We start from the raw sequence: 20,829 nt of genomic DNA on the forward strand, positions 1-20,829 counted from the left end.
CTTCCCGATACGAAGAAAGCAGCCTGATCTCCCGAGACAGTAGAGGCTGAAGAAGGCTTCAGGAGAAAGTAGGCTTTGTGATAGGTCTGGAGGTCTGAGTGGCAAGCTTTTGCCTTCTGGTCTACCCCCTTTTACCCTCAGCTCAGTGTTACCAGTTGTTTTGATTTTCTATTTTCTTTTCTTTTACCCTATAAAACCTTGTCTAAAGTTCTGAGAACCCCCTTTTACAAGACCATCCTGGAAGCAATCTTAGGACGAATCCAAGTGTGAGTCATTGTCAAGAACCAAGTCTCGAAAGGGCCATTGATTCTCTAGGGTCATGATAGACAGGTAGTCTCCCTCATCTACCCAGGGTCAAAGAATAATTTTTCAAAAGCTCAAACATGATTCTCATAAGTACATTAGATTAGTATGTTTCAAAATTAATTCAGCTCATTAGTCAATGAGAGATGTAGTAAGATGGTAGAGTCAGACAGGAATTTATAGATCCCTCAAGGGAAGGCATTTAAAACATATTAGAATAAGATGGCTAGGTGAGCTATGATATACCACAGGGAAGTATGCAATGGAACACTGTTTACTTTTTAATACAAAAGACAGACATGATGTGAATCTACAGGGTTGCATTCATTTGTCTAACTATTGGACAAAACCATTTTCTTTCCTACCTTTTTTCTAAAAGTTAACACCCCTATTTTGTTACTTTTCTTGTTGCCATGACAGCAGCCACTTAAGGAAGGGAGGGCTTCTTTTGGCTTGTGGTTTAAGAGGATGCAGTCCATTATGGAGGGGAAGTGATGGCACTGGGTACATGAAGCAGCTGGTGACCTTGTGGCTGCATTTGGAAACAGAGAGCTGAGTGCTTATGTTCAGCCAGATTCCTCCTTTTTCCTTTTTAATCATGTTGGAACCTCAGCCTGTGGGATGGTCTCATCTACATTTTGTGAGTTTTCCCCCATCAGTTAAATTTCTCTGGAAATGTGCTCACAGACACATCCAGAAGTGTGTCTCCTAGGCAATTCCAAATCCAGAGAAGCTGACAGTAAAAAATAGGCCATCACAACACTGGTAAATTGTAAATATCTTACTAGTAAACAACAAACCTAACTCATCTATCCCTAAAGTATCTGCTAATGCCAATCAGGCACCACTTAGGACCTCAGAAAAGAACCCCTGGTAACTCCTGTGCTCTATTTCCAAATCTTGGGTGATTTGTTGGACAGTAGAAGAGGTGGGCTTAGGAAATTTTTCCTCATTAATCATAATTGCAGACACAAGACTGGATAGATGGCTCAGTGATTAAGAGCACTGGCTGCTCTTCCAGAGGATCCAGATTTGGTTACCAACACCCACACGGTACCGATAACTTTGGTTCCAGAGAATCTGATGTAACTTTCTGGCCTTCATGGGCACTGAATGCACATGTGCACAGACATGCAGGCAGGCAAAATACCCAAACGTATAAACTAAAAATGAATATAATCTCAAAAGACTTGCTAATTATAGCAGCCATTTATTGAGCATCTCAACATGGGAGGTCTTCCTGTGTGCTGTGGAGTCACAATGCTACCCTCCAGGAGCTGGCCGTGACACTGAGCAAACACTACAAGAAACAGTTACATGGAGGAGAGACCACAAACAATGGATGTGACTCAGGTTTGTGGGGAGAGAAATCCATTCTGGCACAGACGAGCACAAAGCCTTCTTGAGGAAGCTCCTTAATGCCTGTGGGTTTAGCTAACCTCATCTTCCCCTTGTCTGGGGCGTAGGTGTCTGCTTGTCTGCCTGTAGAGGTGGAGGATCCCTTTGCACATTCCGCAGAGAAGGGAGTCGAATTCCCTCTATGATCCTCCCCCCCCCCCCCCCCCCCCCCCCCCCCGCACTGCCATGCCTGTCATTCTATCGACTTTTCACCTGTCATCTTGGGAGATGCTCCTCGGCATTGATCAAATACTGTGCTCGATGGGGGGCACACAGGGTGTCACTTGGAGTGCCACGCTGCCAGCCTCCTAGCATCAAGCGTGTTGGTACTCTGTGCAAAGACAGAAGTGAGGGGGAGGAGAGGAGAAATGGGGTTAGGGCAGGGCTCGATATCTTAGCAGTTGCTTGGAGACAGGTGGGTAGAAGTAGACTGATGGGCTCCAGGAGACAAATGTCACAACCCTGGCTAGTTTGCTGTGTAATTATTCAAGCTCCAACCAGCCTGTTATTACAGGCACTTAGCCATGCCAAGGTGAACCTGAGGCAGCACAGCACACTTGAGTGTTGCCAGCAACCTCCAAACCACAGAGGGTTCTGTGTGAGAAGCAGGAGGGGTATGCCAGAGACATCCTTTTCCTTTATTTTTCATTTAGTCTCTATAAAGAGGGGCCCACCACCCTTGGCAGAATGATCAGAATGCTCTTTTCTGTAATCATAGGCTTCAAGCCAGAAATGGGAACATTGCCATTCTTTCCTATGTGCTTGGTAAAAATTTCATTTGTGGCACTTGGGAGACAGCTCAGTGGATAAAACACTTTCTGTGCAAATGTAAGGACCTGAGTTCAAATCCCCCACCCTCACATAAAAGCCGAGTGGGTGTGGTGGCCCACCTCTGATCCCAGCATTTGGGTGGCAGGGACAGAGAATCCATGGAGCAAGCTCCCTAGCTGGACTAGCCTATTGATGATCTCAGGGTTCAGTGAGAGATCCTACTTCAATAAACGAGAGTGCTCAACGAAAATTTTAACTTCTGCCCACCCCCTACATATGCTTGCTCATCCGCACACGTACACGTGTACGTGCACATCCACACACACACATTGGTACACATACATGTGAACATGCATACATATAAAACACACACTCTGATTGATTGATTGATTGATTGATTGATTGACTGGTTTCATTTGCTCTAGGTTTGAGGCCATTTGAAAGAAATCACTGTCTTGATCTTACATGATCTTTTCTATGTCTCTGAGTCTTAAATTTCATGTTTCTTTTACCTACCTTTATGGAAAACGTTTTTGAACTCTAGGACCCACCTTAAACCCAGGATAGTTTCCTCTTGAGATTCTCTACACCTGCATCTAACTGTACCTACACAGATCCAGTTTCCATATAATGCCACATTTGTGGACACTGGAACTTAGAACTTGTGTGTATCTTTTATAGACACAATTCAACCCACTACACCAATATCAGGGGCCCAAAGAGGTTTCCTGCTTTTTCTAAGGTTGGAGGTAATATATGGCAAACTTGCTATTATCTTGTCCTGTGCTGGGCCCATGGCTCTGAACACGCCTATGGTTAGCATCCAATTTGGTCAGCTCAAGACTGAAGGCTCAGTTTTCCTGGCGCCCTCCCTTGTGGCAGGTGTACTCACAGTACTTCTGCTTTGGATGTTTCCAATTTCTTCCAACCCTCATCAGCAGACTTGTTGGTGTGCCTTTCTGCAGAATGCTGGTTCTCCAAATTTCTCACATTAGAAACTGACCTGTGTCTATGACCTTTACAGTATTAGGGCCCTCAAGCCTCAGCCAGAACTTCAAGTTTTGAGTCTTAACCCATTGGAAGGGTCTTGGACATAGGAATTGCTGGTCCTTGGACTAACTGGTGCTGGTTGGGCTACTGGGTAGTCATGTGCTTGATAGATGATGACCTGGTGTCCAAGCCAAAGGCTGAGACTGGGTAGGGAAGCACCATCAATCTCGTGTCTCTGAGTCAGAGAACTGTCACCATTCTGGAAGTCTTCCCTGAAGTCCAGAAACAAGGCTGTGATCTGTCTATACAACTCACCTTGATCTTGACCTTGCCTGACTTTGAGTGAGAATGAAAAACATACTCCCCACTTACCTCCCAGTCTATGAGGCTCAAAGTCTCTAGAAGTGCTGGGTGGGGCTAGGGAGATGGCTCAATCTGTAAAGAGCTTGCTGTGTAAACGTGAGGACCTCAGTTTGATCCCTAGCACCCATGGAAAAGCGGAGTGCCATGGCAAGAGCTTATAATCCCAGAGCTGAGAGGGTGGGCACAGGAGGATCCTTGGGCCAGCCAGTCCAGCCCCATCAATAAACTCCAAGTTCAATGAGAGACTCAGTCTCAAACTATAAGGAAGAATGACTGAGGAAGACATTTGGTATTGACTTCTGGCCTCCATACACACCTGTACACAGGTGCTCATGACCACCTCCCACAAACATGTTTTCTTTCTCCCTGTCTCTGTCTCTCTCGGAGTCAGGCTTTAATAAAAATGTGACAATTGTCATAACCCTCTTAGTGTCTCTTTCCACTGAACTTACCCACATATCTTGGATGTCTTTACTGACCCACACCCCCAGTGACGGCATCATCTCCCCACCCTTCAGAAGGGACAGAAATTTGCCCAACAGAGGAGGCAGGAGCCATCACAGTGGCTATGAGGATCCTCCTCATCCTGCCATGGAAACCTCTCAGTCTTTTTGGAGTGAGGATGGGGCTTCTTGGTGTTGAAGAGCCACTGTGACAGACTCTCCAGGTAGATTTCCATTTTAAGGCATATGTCAGGGTGTCAAAATGTCTATGTTGTGTTCAATCCTCATTAAAATGGAAGCCCATTGCCACCGGCAAAGAGGAGGTATGCTGCATTATTTATTATTATTTTTATCTGTTTTCCTAAAACTGGGCTGTTCAGGTTCAAATGGCCGATAAAATTGCCACCCACCTCTCTCCACCCTGTCATTTTACAGCTCATATCTGTGCTCTGCACATTGTATGTTAAATGCTATATTACCAGGGTGTCATCAGCCCTGAGCAGTACCTCCCAAAGCTGATTTCTCTGGCTTCCTAGCAGCATACAGGGGCTATTTCTGCTTTTCTCCCAGGAAGGTCTCTGGTCCTTGTTTCTAGGTCATGCATTCCGGCCTCTTCTCTATGTAAAGCCCATGAAGTCATTATTCTAGGCATCCCCACTGCTCTTTCTGCCCTGGAAGGAGTTCATAATCTTCTGCCTAGCCCCTGCTCCTGCCCCAGCCCTTAGCCCCTCCTCCCAGATTGTAGTAGAGTTAGGTGAGAAAGCATGGATTCCTCTGGGGAGATGGCTCAGCAGCTAAAGGTGCCTGTTGCGCATGCCCAGTGACTGGAGTTAGAACCTTAGAGTCGCTTCGGAAGGAGAGAACCAATTCTCAGTTGTCCTCTGACCTCCACATGTATGCTGTGGCATGTTCATGTTCCTGCTCACACAAAACCATGCACAATCTTAAAAAAGAAAGAAAGAAAATGTAAACCATTTGCCATTCAGGAATTTTAAAGGATTCTCCTGGAGCAAAGGAACCCACCCATTCAGCCCCACATCCCTCAGCAAGAGGTATCTGGTTGGTTATTTGTCATGATCCAAGTGTCCTTACACATTTCCTGTACATGCTGGGTTAAAGGGACCATGTTTCCACATGTTAAAACACTCATAGGAAGATGAGGATTCACAGAAACGTGTGTAGTATGCCTAAGTTCTCAGAGAATAAAATGCCCTGTCTTCTATCTCTGATGAGAGGAGTCGTTTGTGTGGGCAGACAGTATAGTTTCATACTACTACACCTTCAAACAGCATTTAATGAATACCACATTGCTCAGGTGCTGAGTTAAAGCAGGAATTTATTATAATTCATGTATTTCCAGCACTTACAAGATACACTTTCTAAAGATAGAGTTATTAGCCGATTTTTTTTATAATTAACAAAACGATGGTGGTGGTGGTGGTGGATGATGATGATAAAGTGTTTTGAATATGGTTAGGGAAAGAGGGACTGTCATTTTATCACCTCTAGCTCCTCAGTGTTCTCTAAGGCAGAGGCCAACAAATGGTGATCACACGTGGGCCAAATACTGGCATACCTATGGCTTTCCCAAGTTACATACTGTGTTTTTATTGCCACATACCACGTAAGGAGCAAAGACTGTAAAACCAGCAAAGCCTAAAGTTTTCACCCCTTGGTCCTTTACAGAGGATGGATGCAGACACCTGCTCTAGCTCGCAGATACCTCTGGGCTGCTTAACATCCATGGATAAACTTGTTGGCATTCATAAAGGCTTGGAACCCTGCCCTCTTTAATGAGTGAACTAACCAAGACAAACCAAACCAAACCAAGAAACAGTAGCTCTTATCTATGTCTAAAACATGATACATAATCAAGTGTCAGTCACCTAGTCAGAAGGCAGAATTCACTAAAAGTAGTCTTTGTAGATGGATAACCACCAGATGATCTCTTACTTTGTGTTCCTCACCTCAGAACTGAAAATAGTTCCACTAACAATATAGCAACAGTTCATTGGTGTCTTGGTCCTTAACATTTACTAAGTGCTTGGGGTATGTTTTAAGAATCTTACACGTATTCAGAGCTGGAGAGGTAATTTAGCCATTAAAGCTGGACTCACAACCAAAATGTCAAGAACCACACACATATTCAAAGAATGCTGAGAAGTGAGTGGTCTTGGTGACCCACCCTATAGATGGGAACAGTGCAGAGAGGACACATACGATATATGGAAGCATCAGAGCTGCCTGGAACTCCATCTTAGGTCTGAACCCGAATTGTGATCTGTCACTATCTGTGAAAGGACATCTTCTTATAACATTTATTGAAATGGGAATTCATCTGGATATCGTAGAATTCAGAGCTGAAACATTTTGATTTGTTTAGCCTGGCTAGTGTTTCACTTTGTTAGTAGCAACCAGCAGGTAAGGAAGGAGTGCTTGGAAGATGAAGACACGCACTCACATGCATTTCTTCACCTGCCGAGTCCATGACCTTGGTGGTCGTTAGTCAGCTTCCTGTTACTATGATAGATACCTGAGACGACCAACTGATAGAGAAAGAAAGTTTATTTGGGGTCACTGTTTTGGGGGTTTCAGTCGGATTCATTGGCCCTATTGCTTTGGGCCTTGTGATAGTGCTTGTTGATGGATGCATGGCAGAGCTAAATGGCTCACCGCATAGTCAGAGAGCAGAAATGACAGGGAAAAGGGTTAGATTCTCATAACCCCTTCAAATGCATGTTCATATGGCCTGAAGACACCCCTCTAGGCCACTTCTTGAAGGTGTCATCACTTCCCAATGCCAAGTTGAGAATCAAGCCTTTAACACACAGGCCTCTGGAGAACTTTCCAGATTCAGAATCCAGCAGTAGGTTACCTTTTTAGAAGAGAAGTAAAGGATAATGGTAGACTCACACAGCACCCAGTAAGAACCAAGCTTGGGCTTCTTACCTAAGACTCTGACTCAGAGGTTCAATATATTTCTAAAAGCCCTAAAGATTCACTGGCTTAAGTTGTTTCGAAGTCATCCAGCCAGGTGTCAGCAACACCAGGGCTAAAGCTGAGTTGGAAATGAGATAAACTAGGACTCCCTGGATAAGATGGAATTAGTCCAGGAAAGACTGGTTTTCCCCCCTGGGGAGGTGGGACACCATGAGGTATCCAGAGGCTCCAGACAGCTGGTTTCTAGAGTGTTCATTCATCCCACACTTGCAGAATGAGACATGCCAAGCACTGTGTTAGAGTGGTGATGCTTCAACTGAAGAGTCCACTAAAACAGATCCTTCCCCCATAGTTTCCAGGTCAGTAGGTCTGGGGCAAGTTCCTTTGGTGGCTTTGCTGATGTCTGGGACTACTGTATACGAGGCTAGAGATATTTGGTGAGCTAATCATGGGTGGTTGTGAGTCCTGCTCTCAGCAGAACTTGTATGTAGGAATTAGTGGATAGATGATGAATGGATGGATAGATGGAGGGAAGGGTGGGTGGGTGGGTGGATAAGTTGCAGGAAGAAGTAAATAAAAAGACCATTATAATATATTATAGAATAGCTATAATGGAGATAGGTGTGAGTCTCAGTGTGTTTTTGCTGCTATAACAGAATATGGTAGGGTGATAATTTATAACAAGTAGAAACTTCTTAGTTCATAATTATAGAGGCTTGGAAGTCCAATGTCAAGTGTACATCTGACAAGGGCTCTCTTGATGTACCATAATGTGCCACATGGGTGAGAGAGACCATGAGGTGCCTGAACACACTTTTTTGTAGACCAAATCCTGCCATTACCACCCTAATGCACTCTGCTTCCATGACCTGATCACCTCTTAAAGGTGATTTCAGGTACTGTGGTATTAGGAAAGTTTTCAACACATGGCCTTATGGGACACATTGAAACCACAGCAGAGTAGGCAACAGAGAAATAAGTCAGAAGTCTGGCCAGGTATGGAAGACCCTGCAGTGGAGAGCCCTGGATGAATTCTGGAGGTTCAAGCAGAAAGTGGAGATGTTCTTATGCTCAAGGAACAGCCAGCACAAAGCTCCTGGTGTAGGAGAGCATGTGCTCAGAAAGCCCAGAGTGACCCACCAATTGCCCGTGGATGGATGGATAGGGCTGGCATGATAGGCACAGTTTGGGGAAAGAGAAGACTAGAAAGCCAGAGAACGGCTATAGCTCCAAAGTCCAGAGTGGCACAGTGGAGATCTGGAGTTTATCCTGAAGGCAGTGAGGGGCCACTGAAGGATCTTAAGTAGTGGAGTGGCAAAATGAGATATGCATTGGGGAAAGACATCTGCTCTCTACAGACACTCCAAGCTGGAATGTCTTCCTATTTTGCTGAAACAAAATACCAGACAAAAGCAACTTAGGGGCAGAAGGATTTGTTTAGGCTTACCGTTGAAGGGTACAGTCCATCATGTTGGGGAAGGCATGGCAGCAGGAGTGTGAAATGGCCAGTCATATCGCAGGAAGTGATGAGAGAGATAGGGGCACTCAACTACCTGGCTTTTCATTCAGTCCTGGGCCCCCAGCCTATGGGATGATGATGCCCACAGTTGGAGTGAATATTTATTCCTCAATTAATCCTCCTTAAGAATTTATTCAAGGACAACCCAGAAGTTTATCTCTTAGGTAGCTCCAAATCCCATCAAGTTGACATTCAAGACCAACTATCATACTACCACACATCATTGTTAAGAAAGATGACACAGTGTCTGCAAGAGAAATGGGTGAAGCATTCCCAGAAAGAAAAAAAAAAGTAAGGGAAACTTTCCAGTGATTTATTCGGGACCTTTACTTTATCTTATTTTAGACTATTATTAAAAAAAATAATAGGATAGCTATGGAGTGCTTCAGTGTGGAAGATGAGATGTTTATGTGGATTCCTTTGCTCTGTGTCCTTGGGAAAATTACTTCAACTCTCTGTGCTCTGTGTTTCTCCATCTGTGAAATGAGCACTGTAATGGGTAATTGTGAGGATTGCATGGGACAGTGTAAGTAAAACACTGCCGAGCACATTTTAAGTGCGCCACACTCTGCTTCCCCAGGAGAGCTGATATGGTTGACTATTTCTGTCTCCTCTCTGGTCTTTGTAATTAGCCCGTTTTTTCCAAGAAAGAGAACAGCAAGGGTCCTCCCGTCCACAAACACAAGTGCTTGTCGTATTTGACTGTCTTTGTCTTTTTGCTGAGAAGTAATTTCATGGCTCATGCACTTGAGATTCCATCAGGAAAGCTGGGCCCTCTATCAAGCAGATGATCGGCCCTGCTGGGCATTCATTGGCAAATCACAGCTCTGTTAATTAACTCAATGTGGGATTCCAGCTCTCAGCTCCTTCCAAAGCTCCCTCTCTCACTTGGGGTTTGAGTTGTGGCCTCTCTTCTCTTTGGAGCCCTGGGGACAAGTGTGCCCCAGGCTGCCCCTTTGTCCTTGTCCGCCCTAAGCTCTACAGTCTGGAGACCCAAGTCTTGTCTGCTGTCTTCTTCTCCTACATTCCCTTTGCCTACTTTCTGGGAACTTCCCTACTTTCTTCCCGTTGTGAAAGGGGACATGTTTTTCTATTCTGAGCACTTTGCTTTGCCTTGGCTTGTCTTCCTGGGTTCAGACAGGGATCTGCAAGAGTGCCTCTCTGCACACCAGTGCCCAGCCCAAGGCAGCCCTATTTGGCTAATGCAGATCCAACAGACTCCTTGAGCAACCCCAGGGGAGCGTTAACGACCAGAGCTGCTCTCTCGTCCTTCCTATCACTGCACTGCTTCTCTTGATGTTGCGTCCTTGGATAAAGACTTCTTCCTTCCCTCCCTTCTCCCCTCTTTCTCGTTTTTTCATGTGTGCCCGTATATAAATGTGCTCATGTGTGTGTGCAGGTGCACAGGTGTGTGCATATTTGTGGAGGCAAGATGACACCTCAGACATCAACCTCAGAAAGCAGACTACCTAATTTGAGACAGGTCTTTCCTGGGCCTGGAAACCATTGACTAGACTAATTAGGACAGCCAGAGACTCCCAGGTACTTTCTTGTCTCCAGCTCCCCAATGTCATACACAGACACACATATGCACACAAGTACACACACACAGACAAACACACAGATACACACACACACACACACACACACACACACACACACACACACACACACACACACACACACACACACACTAGCTTGGTACCTAGTCACCAAGAGACCTAACAAATAGTAGGCTCATACAGGTGAGGTGACTTGGAAAATCCTCACCAGAAGCATGTTCTAATCTTGACCATGAACTCACTTTTGGTGATTGATGCCTGGCCGTCTATGGTTGTTCCTACAACAGTTCTGACTCTCATGCTAAAAGGGAGCCACAATACCCACTACATTGTATACATAAAAAACAAGATGGTGAATTCTCTGTGTGATTTACCTCAGTTTTAAAAAAGAAATGATATTCTAACACGTGCCACAATACAGAGGAACCTTGAAAACACTAAGTAAAATCATCTAGACCCCAGATCCCTCATGCAGCACGCTTCCACTCATCCTAGTATCTGAGTTCTCAAACATGTAGAGACAGACAGTGAAATGGCCACTGCCAGGGACTGGGAAATGTGGAGAACGAGGGTTTAAAATAGCCGTGTCCTGAGATGGATAGTGTGATGGTGACAGGATTAAATCACTAATGGCACAGAACTCCGTGTCTAAAAGCAGTTTCCTTCTAAATTTTATATTATGTGCAAGCACAAGTCTCAAAGGAGGATGAGGAACCATCATGAAAAAAATTTAAGCAGAAATAAATAAATAAAAATAACTTGAGGAAAAATGTAAGACCTGTAATTTCAGGACTCAGGAGAATGAGGTGGGAAGATTGTCATGAGTTTGAGGCCAGCCTACACAATATAGCAAGTTGGAGGCAAGCCAGGGCTATCTCAAAAGACCTTGTTTCAAAACACCAATAAAATAAAAACAGCTATTTAAACGGTCTGTTGACTGATTCAGCCATTCTCTTAGCCTTAGGGTATAAACGTGGCTTATGTACAACTTTGGTCATTCATGAAATCATCATGTTTAATACATTGCATTTAAAAGTGTAACTCAGAAAGCTTGCCTGTTAATTCAGCATGTTTATGGGGCTGCTTGGGAGGCAGAGTACTTGGCACTTCACAGAGTAATCAGTGCAATGCACTGATTGCATTGGATTTTGAAAGGTCCACACAGTCCCTCTAAGGAGGGCCAAGCCTGTGAACCCAGGGAAGTTCTCTATTCTCATGGGCTTGGAAGATGTGCCACTTAGGTTGCAAAGAGAAGGTAGGGCCACCGTATTTTAACGGAGTTTTCTAATGCAAATATGGGGGAAGGCCAAGCATGGGGAAGCCCTGTCCTTAGCAAGATTCTTCCTTGAGTCACAGGTTTTCCAAGGCTGTCTCACTGTTCCTTGGATTTCAAGATGAGCTTGTCTAGTCTGCCCTTTTTGTGCACTTGTCCCATTCCTGTATCCCCAGTGACCATCTGATGGAATCAACTTGTCCTTTATCAGTAAGAAATGACACCTCCGAGCTGTCTCTGAAGCACACTGTTGTCACAATGATTAAATGATGGGAATGTGAAGTCCTTCTGACCACAGCACATGGTCAGTGCTGCCTAAATGATGTCATGTCTTTGTAGCGGGGCACAGTGTCATGCTCTGAGGATGAGAGTGGAGAAATGCAAATCTGACTGAAGCCATGCTTCCCACAAAAGTCCTTTGCAGAGATAAATTGCCCATCAGTCTGCTCCACTGTGCCCTGGAATCAAGATAAGTGTCCCAGCAGTGTGACAGTGCTTTAGAGTTCTGCCTGAGAATGGTGTGTCCAGGACATCTATGGCAGCCAGAATTGGTGGACCATACAATCCATGCTGTTTATTGACACTTACACACATCTTTCTGCAAAATGTTGGGTTTTATGTATTCTGAGCCATTTACTAAAGAGTATGTGGATAAATTCAGAGGGCTGAATGGAAAAAAGATGTTTGTTTGTTTTGTTTTCCCCTGTGATGTGGGGTGATCAGTGGGCCTCCAATAGAATCAAGCTCATCCTAGGCTCGGTTGCCTGAATGGTTCTCCTTTGTAGGGTATCTGCCTTGTGCCATGTGGGATCCATTCTTTTGTGTGTGTGTTGTTGTATCAAAATGCTTTGTTGTTTAAGAAGAGATTTACTTAGTTTCCATTTGTGTAGATTCCAGAGTGTGGTGCCAGCATCTGCCCTGCTCTGGTGAAGATCTCAGAACTGGTGGTGTCACTGTGGCAGGAACATGCAGAGAAAATCTGTATCAGAAGACAGGAAGCAGGAGATGTTTGCTTTATACCAACCAGCTTTGGTCAGAACTCACCCAATCTGGGAGCCAGCTTTAATCCCTTCTGAGAACAAAGTCCCTATGACCTTCCCATCTTCTCCTAACCCCTGCCTCTTTAAGATTCCCACCTTCACACTCTGAGGGGGACATTGCTATCAGTGCCATCTTATAGACAGGAAAACCGAGGCTTGGGAATGGCCAGAGTTATATGACAGACAAGAGCCAATGTTCAAGCTCAGTAATTGTGTCTCAAAATTCTCAGTGTTTAGTTGTAATTATTCAGTTGTAATTACTGAAGTCTTTATCTTTTCTTTAGCCCTTTGGAAGAATTCTCAGCATAGATACTGTCACAAAGAAAAAGGATGATTAATGGCAATCTTTCACGTCATAAAACAGTGTCAGCCAACAAAATATATGACTTGGGCACCTTTGGATGTCACTCATAGTGTCACAGCCAGAATAACTTTAGGGTGGCTCCATCTCTGGGTTTCACAGTTCTTGCATTGTTCTGAGCCTATGCAGCGCTGTTTCTGTTTTTCTACAGAACACTGACTCCATAACACAACCTTTGTTCCCCTCGTTTTGTCTCCACACTGTCGCTTCTTTCAGAGTGTCTCTTGTTTACTCTGATTCTTGAAGGAGGCTGATGCAAGGATTGCCGAGGGTACCTACGACATCACTTAAGTTGAGAAAAACTAACTGAGTAAAAGACTTTTATCAGCATGCCATATCAACCATGAGCAGAGATGTTGCAGAAGATGCTCTGCTCTTCTGTGAGTACTTGAATCTGTTTCCATGGCATCCTGGGGTCATCTTACCCATGCACAGTCATTGTGTTGCATCTTCACAGCTGTTCTAGTTCACAGTGACTGCTGATGAGGGCGCTTGCTTTGTGGGAACCAAATGTCTCCAGGAGAGACAACTTCTAGCTAGCTGATGCTGAAAAGAGTCTTTGAACATCCTCCATCACTGTATCCCTCACTAAAGTCCAAGGATATTTGTTTGTGTGTGCATGTTGTTGTTGTTTTTTAAAGAATAATTTTCCTCTTGGCTGTAGATGCAAACTATATTTATTGCTTGATTTTAGAAACCACCAGAAATTATAAAGAATCATGTGAAAATCATCCATAATCCTCTCCTTCACCAGTAACCATTCGATATATTTTCTTTTGGTCTTTTTTTACTTATTATTATTATCAGCAATGTTTATGATCATTATAGTTCTATATCCGGGAGCAGATAGAATATGCAACTTTGCATCTGTTTTTTCCAACATCATTTAATTTCTCCAAAAACATCAGCTTTATGGCTGCATAATAGCCCATAATGTGAACATACCATCATTTGTTTAACTGTATTCCAATTGTTAGAATAGTTTAGATTGTTTTCATAAATACGGTTCTAATGTCTACAATATGCTTCTCTCATAAAAGGACATGGTTGGTCAGCTTGTAACATTTGGATATTAATACTTCACCAGAGAATATCTGTGAAAGTCTTTTATTTCTCAAACTAATTTCAGATAAAGATGGAGACTTTCTTACAGAAGGCAGTATCTAGCTCTTATCTAATTCTATTTGTCTTCTATATTTAATCTCTCTATACCCACATATACAGAAATAAGCTGAAAATTATGTATTTAGGTTTCTTCTTAACATAAACATTATGTAACTTTGACAATTAAACAATCTGGTGGAGTGTCATAAATTAGATATATTATTATATGTGTGTTTTTACTTAACCTATAACCTATTTCTATCACAACCAATTTAAACTGATGGTTCCTTGTCATGGGCAGGGGAGTGAATCTTTGGAAAGTGTTAAGATCTTGTCCACGGGAACAGGATTGGGAGGATCCTGGGACATAGGTGTGTCTTTGACACAAGCAGGGACATGAGGACAAAGGGGACAAAGGGTGTCTTGCAGAGAGGTGAGCTGCTCATCTGCAGAGCATATGGAGGAAGAAAAGTGATGGCAGTCATAAAGAGGGTTGGAAATGAAGGCCTTAGCATGAAGGCTCTGAGGTTACAGTTAACCTGGCAAACCACATGACCAGAGCAGAGAAGCCTTGGGAAGAGGACTCTGGGGAGAGTCCCCAGGGGGGTGGAGTTGGAGCTCCTCCCAAAAGACATTCCACAAGTAAGCATGTTGTGGAGAAATGTTCACAGATGTTAACCCTAAATTAAAATTAAAGTCAGACTCCTTGACTTCTCTAAGTTACCCAGGAGTGAGAAGGAAAGCCAGGGCCAGAGCAGAAGCAATGTCCCCAGGGGTGAAGAGGAGAGATCTATACATTAATTACCATGGTAACCAAATATGATGAACTTGGCTGCTGATCAGAAAGAAAATGAAAATGAGCAGAACTCAAAATATTGCTGACATCTGGGAGTCCAGAGGATGATTATGTCTTGAGCATCACTGGGACTTTCTGCATGGCCAATGTGGATTTAATAGGCATCAAATTAGTGCTAATCTTTTTCTGATCAATGCAGGTTAAGAGTATATTTGGGGGCTAGAGAGGTGGCTTAGTGGTTAATAGCACTGGCTACTCCTCCAGAGGACCTGGGTTCAATTCCAAGAACCCACATGGCAGCTCACAACTGTCTGTAACTCCAGTTCCAGGGGATCTGATACCTTCACACAGACATACACGCAAACAAAGCACAGTGCACATAAAATAATAGACATAAATCATGAGAGAAAGAATAAAGAAAGTATATTTGAATGTAATTAAATGGTAATTTAACTATAAATTCAGATAAATTTATAATCTTAACTTTTTGATAAAGAGAATACAGTATCCTTAAAAACATGTGTATGATATCAGGTGTGTCTGTGAGGTGTAGCCTCAAGTCAGGGAAATCCCCCCACTACCTATATGTCCAAGTGCTAAAAGCAGCAAAGGCTTTGACCTTTTTTCCCCCAACTCTACTGACAAGAGTAGTGTCTCCAGAAGGCAGAAATAAACCTTGAACTTGAGAATTGCCCTGCACTGCCAGGTGTGAAGACATGTGGATTGTGGTGATCTGATGCATTACTTACAGACGAATGGCATACCTATTGTTCCCTTAGAAACCATCTGGGTAGCAAAGGCATCAATATATAAACATCCCACCTTGTATATTTGTCTGTCATCTTTTCTTTTTAAATTCATGATCCCATTTAGTGTTTTTTTTTCTTAGCTTGGTAAATTTAATACTCAAATTCCTTTGTGATAACTGGGGGGAAAAAGTTTTACCCAACTGTTTCTCATTTTGTTTGGGGTTTTCACATATCTTCCAATGACCTTGTCCTCGTTAGTGAGTGACTTCTTCAATCCGGCTTTGATAGCTACCACTGAACAAAGACAATGGAGAGGGTTAAATGAGAGATTGGCTTACGTGGGGCCAAAGGGATGGAGATGCTTGTTTCTTGTGCAACAAGACGTGAAGGACATGAAAATATTTACTTAACAAAAGACCCAAATGCAAGACACCAGCAAAATTCAAAAGTGACTGACTACATGTGAAGAATGAAAAACATTTCTGGCTATCGGAGATGCTTTGAGCATAGAAAGCAAACCTTAAAAAGTGACAAACATCGAAAATACAAACAAGAAGCCATTAGGCATCACTGTTCAGTCCAACAAATTTCAACAGCATCTCCTTGCCTGGCTCAGAGTGAGCTGTGTGTGCTGTGCACTGACAGTGATGCCTGGTACCTAACCAGTGCCAAGTAGATGTCAGCGCCTTTCCTGCCTTGCTAAGTGACTATCTGGGAGAGACACTGTGGGCTCCTACTCACTTGTGTTCCCATCATTCTGTGGAGAACCAACTTGTCTGTTCTTTGAGTGACACGAAGAGGAAAGGCATAGCCCTACCCTTCAAGTGACTGAATGGTGCCTGAAGATGTGGGAGGACAGGAGGAGAGCAGGACAAGGGAATCCTAAGGCTTTCCAGCTCAAGGAAAGAGCTGATGTCCTCCTCATCTGTGGTGGCTATTCTTGGTTGTCAACTTTGACTACATCTGGAATTAACTAAAACCTAAAAGGCTGGGTACACCTGTGAGGGATTTTTTTCTTAATTAAAATATTTGAAATGGGAAGACCTATTTTTTACTCTAAATCTTTTGAGGTAAGAAGATACACCTTTAATCCAGATCATTTAAGGTGAGGAGATCCACCTTCAATCTGGGTCATACCTTCCGCTGGAAGCCTGTATAAAGGACGTGGAAGAAGGAAGCTTGTTATCTGTCTTTGCCTGCTTGATCTCACTCTCACTAGCAAGTCCATTAGAAGTGGCATCAGAGCCTACTTCTTTAGGATTCTGGTGTATATTGAAGACCAGCTGAGACATCCAGCCTCATGGACTGAGCAGCTACTGGATTCTTTGACCTTCTGTTGGTAAACAGCCATTGTGAACTAGTTGAACTACAGCCTGTCAGCTGTTCTAACAAATTCCTAATGTGTGTGTGTGTGTGTGTGTGTGTGTGTGTGTGTGTGTGTGTATTAATTCTATCAATTCTGTTCTTCTAGAGAACCATGACTAATACATCATCTTTGTATTTTAGTGCCTAGAATACCTGGCTGAAGGATAGAGTTTAGTAAATGAACAAATGATTTAGTCAATCAATGAATGAGTGAATGCTCAGTTTTCAGAGATCTAGCCCACCACTATATCTAGCCCACCACTATGAACCTTTCTTCCAGAATGAGAGTGATTATGGGCATATGCCTATAAGAGAAGTTGCAAAAGTGATAGGGTGAGCTGAGCCTAAGCCACAATGACAAGAATAATTGCATCTCCTAACTCTAAACTTACTTTCTGAAGACTTCCCTCCCATTTCCAAAGCTTTGGTCTCTCTCTTCTTCCCGCAGCCAACTCCTTCTATAGAATATGCATATGTGGATGAATTTTCACATCACACATCTGTTTCTTAGCTTAATTTCTGAGTGCACACACAGCACTTGCTTTGTATTAGTTCATAATTGAGATACTGATAGCATAACAATCTTGTAACATAGGCACTATTATGATCCCTATTCATCTGTGAGGGAACTGAGTGTCAGAGATCTTAAGGTCTCATGGTGAGGAAGAGGTACTTCTGGGAACTCAAACCCAGAGAGACTGACCATGAGCTCAGGGGTCTTCACCACCAAGCTCTGCTGTGCAGGTTTTGAAGTGGAACAAAGCCATCCTTCCTGAGTCTGTGTGATCTGCTCTGATGATTTGGATAAGGGCTAGAGCCTGTGAACAGCTAAACCCATGATATCTTCAGTTCATCCTCTCTACTAATGCCTTTTCTTCTGCATAGAAACGAACTCAAGCTTTGCATACATTAAACTCATCTGCACCTCCCTCATGCTCTTTCACCCACCACCTCCCTCTTCTCTCCAGCCAGGTTACTTGAAAGCATAGTATTTAGGGACAACTTTCTGCTTCTCATCTCCCATTCATTCCTAGTAACCCAGTGAAAATGGATTCTACTAAAAGAGCCCTTGCCAAGTCCACATGGGATCTCTCCTCATTGTGAATCTAGGAAGCTCCATGTGACAAGAATCTGTACCTCCATAGACTATTTCTCCTGTGGCTTTCATGATGCCAGACCCACAATGGATGCTCAGAAAATCCTTGATGTGAATTTTATGCTGTTATGTCTTAATTTACTATCGATTGGCAAAACCTTCTCTTTTTCCCTACCATGGTGTCCCTCATGTTGCCCTGTCCTTTTTGGCCATCCATTCTCAGTCTCCTTTTCTTCTTCTCACCGTAAATGTCAGTGTTGTGGATTCAATGTGAGGTGCCCCCCAAGCATGTGTTTGCAGTGATTGGCCCAGCTAGTGGTTCTATTTTTAGAGGTTCTGCAAACTGGGAAGTGAAGCCTAGATGGAAGATGTAGCTCAGTGGGGGCAGGTCATTGGAAGTGCATAATCCCGGGCCATTTCCTTGGATTTTCAGATGGACGTGAACTGGTCTGCTCCACTGTGCCCTTCCTGCCATGGACAACTGAGTCCTCTGAGACTGGGAGCCAAAAGCCATTTCCTCCCTTAAGCTGTTTCCACCAAGAATTGTGGTCACAGTGATGAGGAAAGTAACTAGTATGGTTTGTGTTCAAATTTTCCCCTTGGCCTTCCTTCTTTACACCTGTGTCCATCCTTAGGAAGCAAGCATACAATAGACTATTTCTACTGCCTGAGTCTCAAATCAGAATCAAGCAAGCACTAATTGCTTCTCTATACATGTGACCCTGACAGTCAACATGACAACGGGCAGGTGTCTCTAATTATCTATCTGTGTACTAGGTACTTAATTAACTGAATAATCTTATATTTTTCTCACAATATTTGTCCTTTCACCTTTATTCCAAAACATCTCCCAAATAAGGAAAGATTAAAAACATTCTGTATCTCTTCTTCTGTATATTAGCTGATGGTGTCCACATTTTTCTATCACACAATACAGAAGATATCCTGAACAGTGGCTATCTTGCCCCCCTTATTTCTTATATTGTCACCAAGTGTTGTTAATTCATCTGCTTTCTATGTATCAGTCCAAATTCAGAAACTACAAAAGTAGGGCCTTAGAAGCTGTAGTTTGGGAGGTGTGGATTTAGGTATCTCTAAAGCAGTGTTCTGAAGAACTGATAAAATCCCTTTCTAGAGACGTGTTACTGAAATGGAGGAAGAGCAGAGCTGTATGGCAGAGATTTTATGACTGATATGGTCAGCAGGAGAGCACATTCCTAGTAGTAAGGTCTATGAAATAAGAGCAGGAATGAGCACCCTCTCTGCAGAGCACATCTGTTCTAGATGGCTACACTGATTCGAACACGACCGCAGTCTATATTCCCAGGCAGCATCTGGAGTCATGCATAAGTCCTTCTCTCTTGGTGGCTTTCCAGCTCCATCTTGACAAGCCCCTGCAGTGGTTTCCATTGGAACCCCCTTTGTCTCCTCCTTTTATCCGTGTCCTCTGCTATAATGTAGCTTCTCATGGTCACTAAACAATCGTCTTGTCTCCTTCCTTCACGGTTGGCCTCCCACTTTGCAGCCATAATTATCTTTACAGACTGAATACAATCCTGCCCCTTTCCCCCTGATTCCGGGTGAAGTCTAAACTGTAAGAATGACACTGCTGGCCAGTGTTGACCAAATGAGTTCCTCACAAATGCAGCTAAATTGAGTAAAAGCCTCCATATTCTCTCCCCAAATGGCTGCGGAGGAAAACTGGAAGGGATGTTTATTTCCTGGAAGAACGCGGAGCCAGTCACAGCAAATAGTCTCTTGTTTGTGACAGAACACAAACCTGATTATGCTGCTCTAAGTCAATGTGTGTACTGATCATTAGGGGAAAATGTTACACAGTGTGTGGAGAACATGTAGATTCCTGCTCATTTTCTTTGCACTTGTGATTGCCCACATGCCTGTCGCTTCCCTTCCTTGGGTGTCTATTCAAATGTCACAGTTAAGAGAAAGTGTTCTGAGCCCATAACCTCCTTCCATTTCATTGTACCTCGTTCCACTGACCTGCTTCATTTTCATCCATCAAATTTGTCCCTTCCTGACATACGTGAATATATGTGCATATGGGTGTGTGTTTACCTTGCCTCTCTACCTGGAAGGTGAATTTCATGGAGCTAGGGACTTACTTTGTCCACAGATTTATTTCTTATATATAGCCGTTACTTGATCATTATACATGGAGTGGATTAATACATTAATGTCTTCTGTAAAGCATACAATATGGGGAAGAGACAGCCTAATAAATGGGAGAAAATCTTTGCCAACCTCACATATGAAAGAGGATTAATATCTAGAATATCTAAAACCCTCAAAAACTAAATACCAAGAAATAAATCAGTCCCGTCAATAAATGAGCTAATGAAATGAACCAGCAGTTCTCACAAGATGGTATCCCTTCACTAGCCATCAGAGAAATGCAAATTAAAACTTCATTGAGAATCTATCTTACCCCAGTAGCAATGACAATCATTTAAAAAAATAGTAAGCACTGGCCTGGATGCAGACAAAAGGGAACTCCCACATGTTTCTGGTAAATTCTGCCAATTACGTGTTTTATTTTTCTCCTTAGCACTTGTTCCCTGCTGACACGCAACCATGCATACATGTAATTAAAAATAATAAACTAGTATATACACACAATAGCTTTCATCAATCTATAAAGCATGAAATTATATCATTTGCAAGAAAATGGACGCAAAGGGAGATTAGCATATTGAGAGAATTAAGTGAAACTCAAGCAACTATCTCATGTTCTTTCA

The 20,829-nt window shown here is 43.2% G+C and overlaps 1 protein-coding gene across 2 annotated transcripts in view; it reads left to right on the forward strand.

Annotated features, from left to right (window-relative positions):
• Positions 1 to 20,829, forward strand: part of Tmem178b (transmembrane protein 178B) — a 431,719-nt gene that overhangs the window by 351,024 nt on the left and 59,866 nt on the right. Inside the window, exon 1 of one of the 2 annotated variants that reach the window (XM_052720801.1) lies at positions 13,230 to 13,343. The exons of the other annotated variant lie outside the window; for it this stretch is intronic. Within the exon in view, the coding sequence (XP_052576761.1) occupies positions 13,307 to 13,343 (37 nt within the window). The 5' untranslated portion in view covers positions 13,230 to 13,306. Of the gene's footprint in view, positions 1 to 13,229; positions 13,344 to 20,829 lie in introns of those variants that run through there. 2 annotated transcript variants of the gene reach the window in all.

The sequence above is a fragment of the Peromyscus californicus genome, unplaced genomic scaffold, assembly GCF_007827085.1.
Source record: "Peromyscus californicus insignis strain IS unplaced genomic scaffold, ASM782708v3 Scaffold_6__1_contigs__length_162567912, whole genome shotgun sequence".
Taxonomy (NCBI): domain Eukaryota; kingdom Metazoa; phylum Chordata; class Mammalia; order Rodentia; family Cricetidae; genus Peromyscus; species Peromyscus californicus.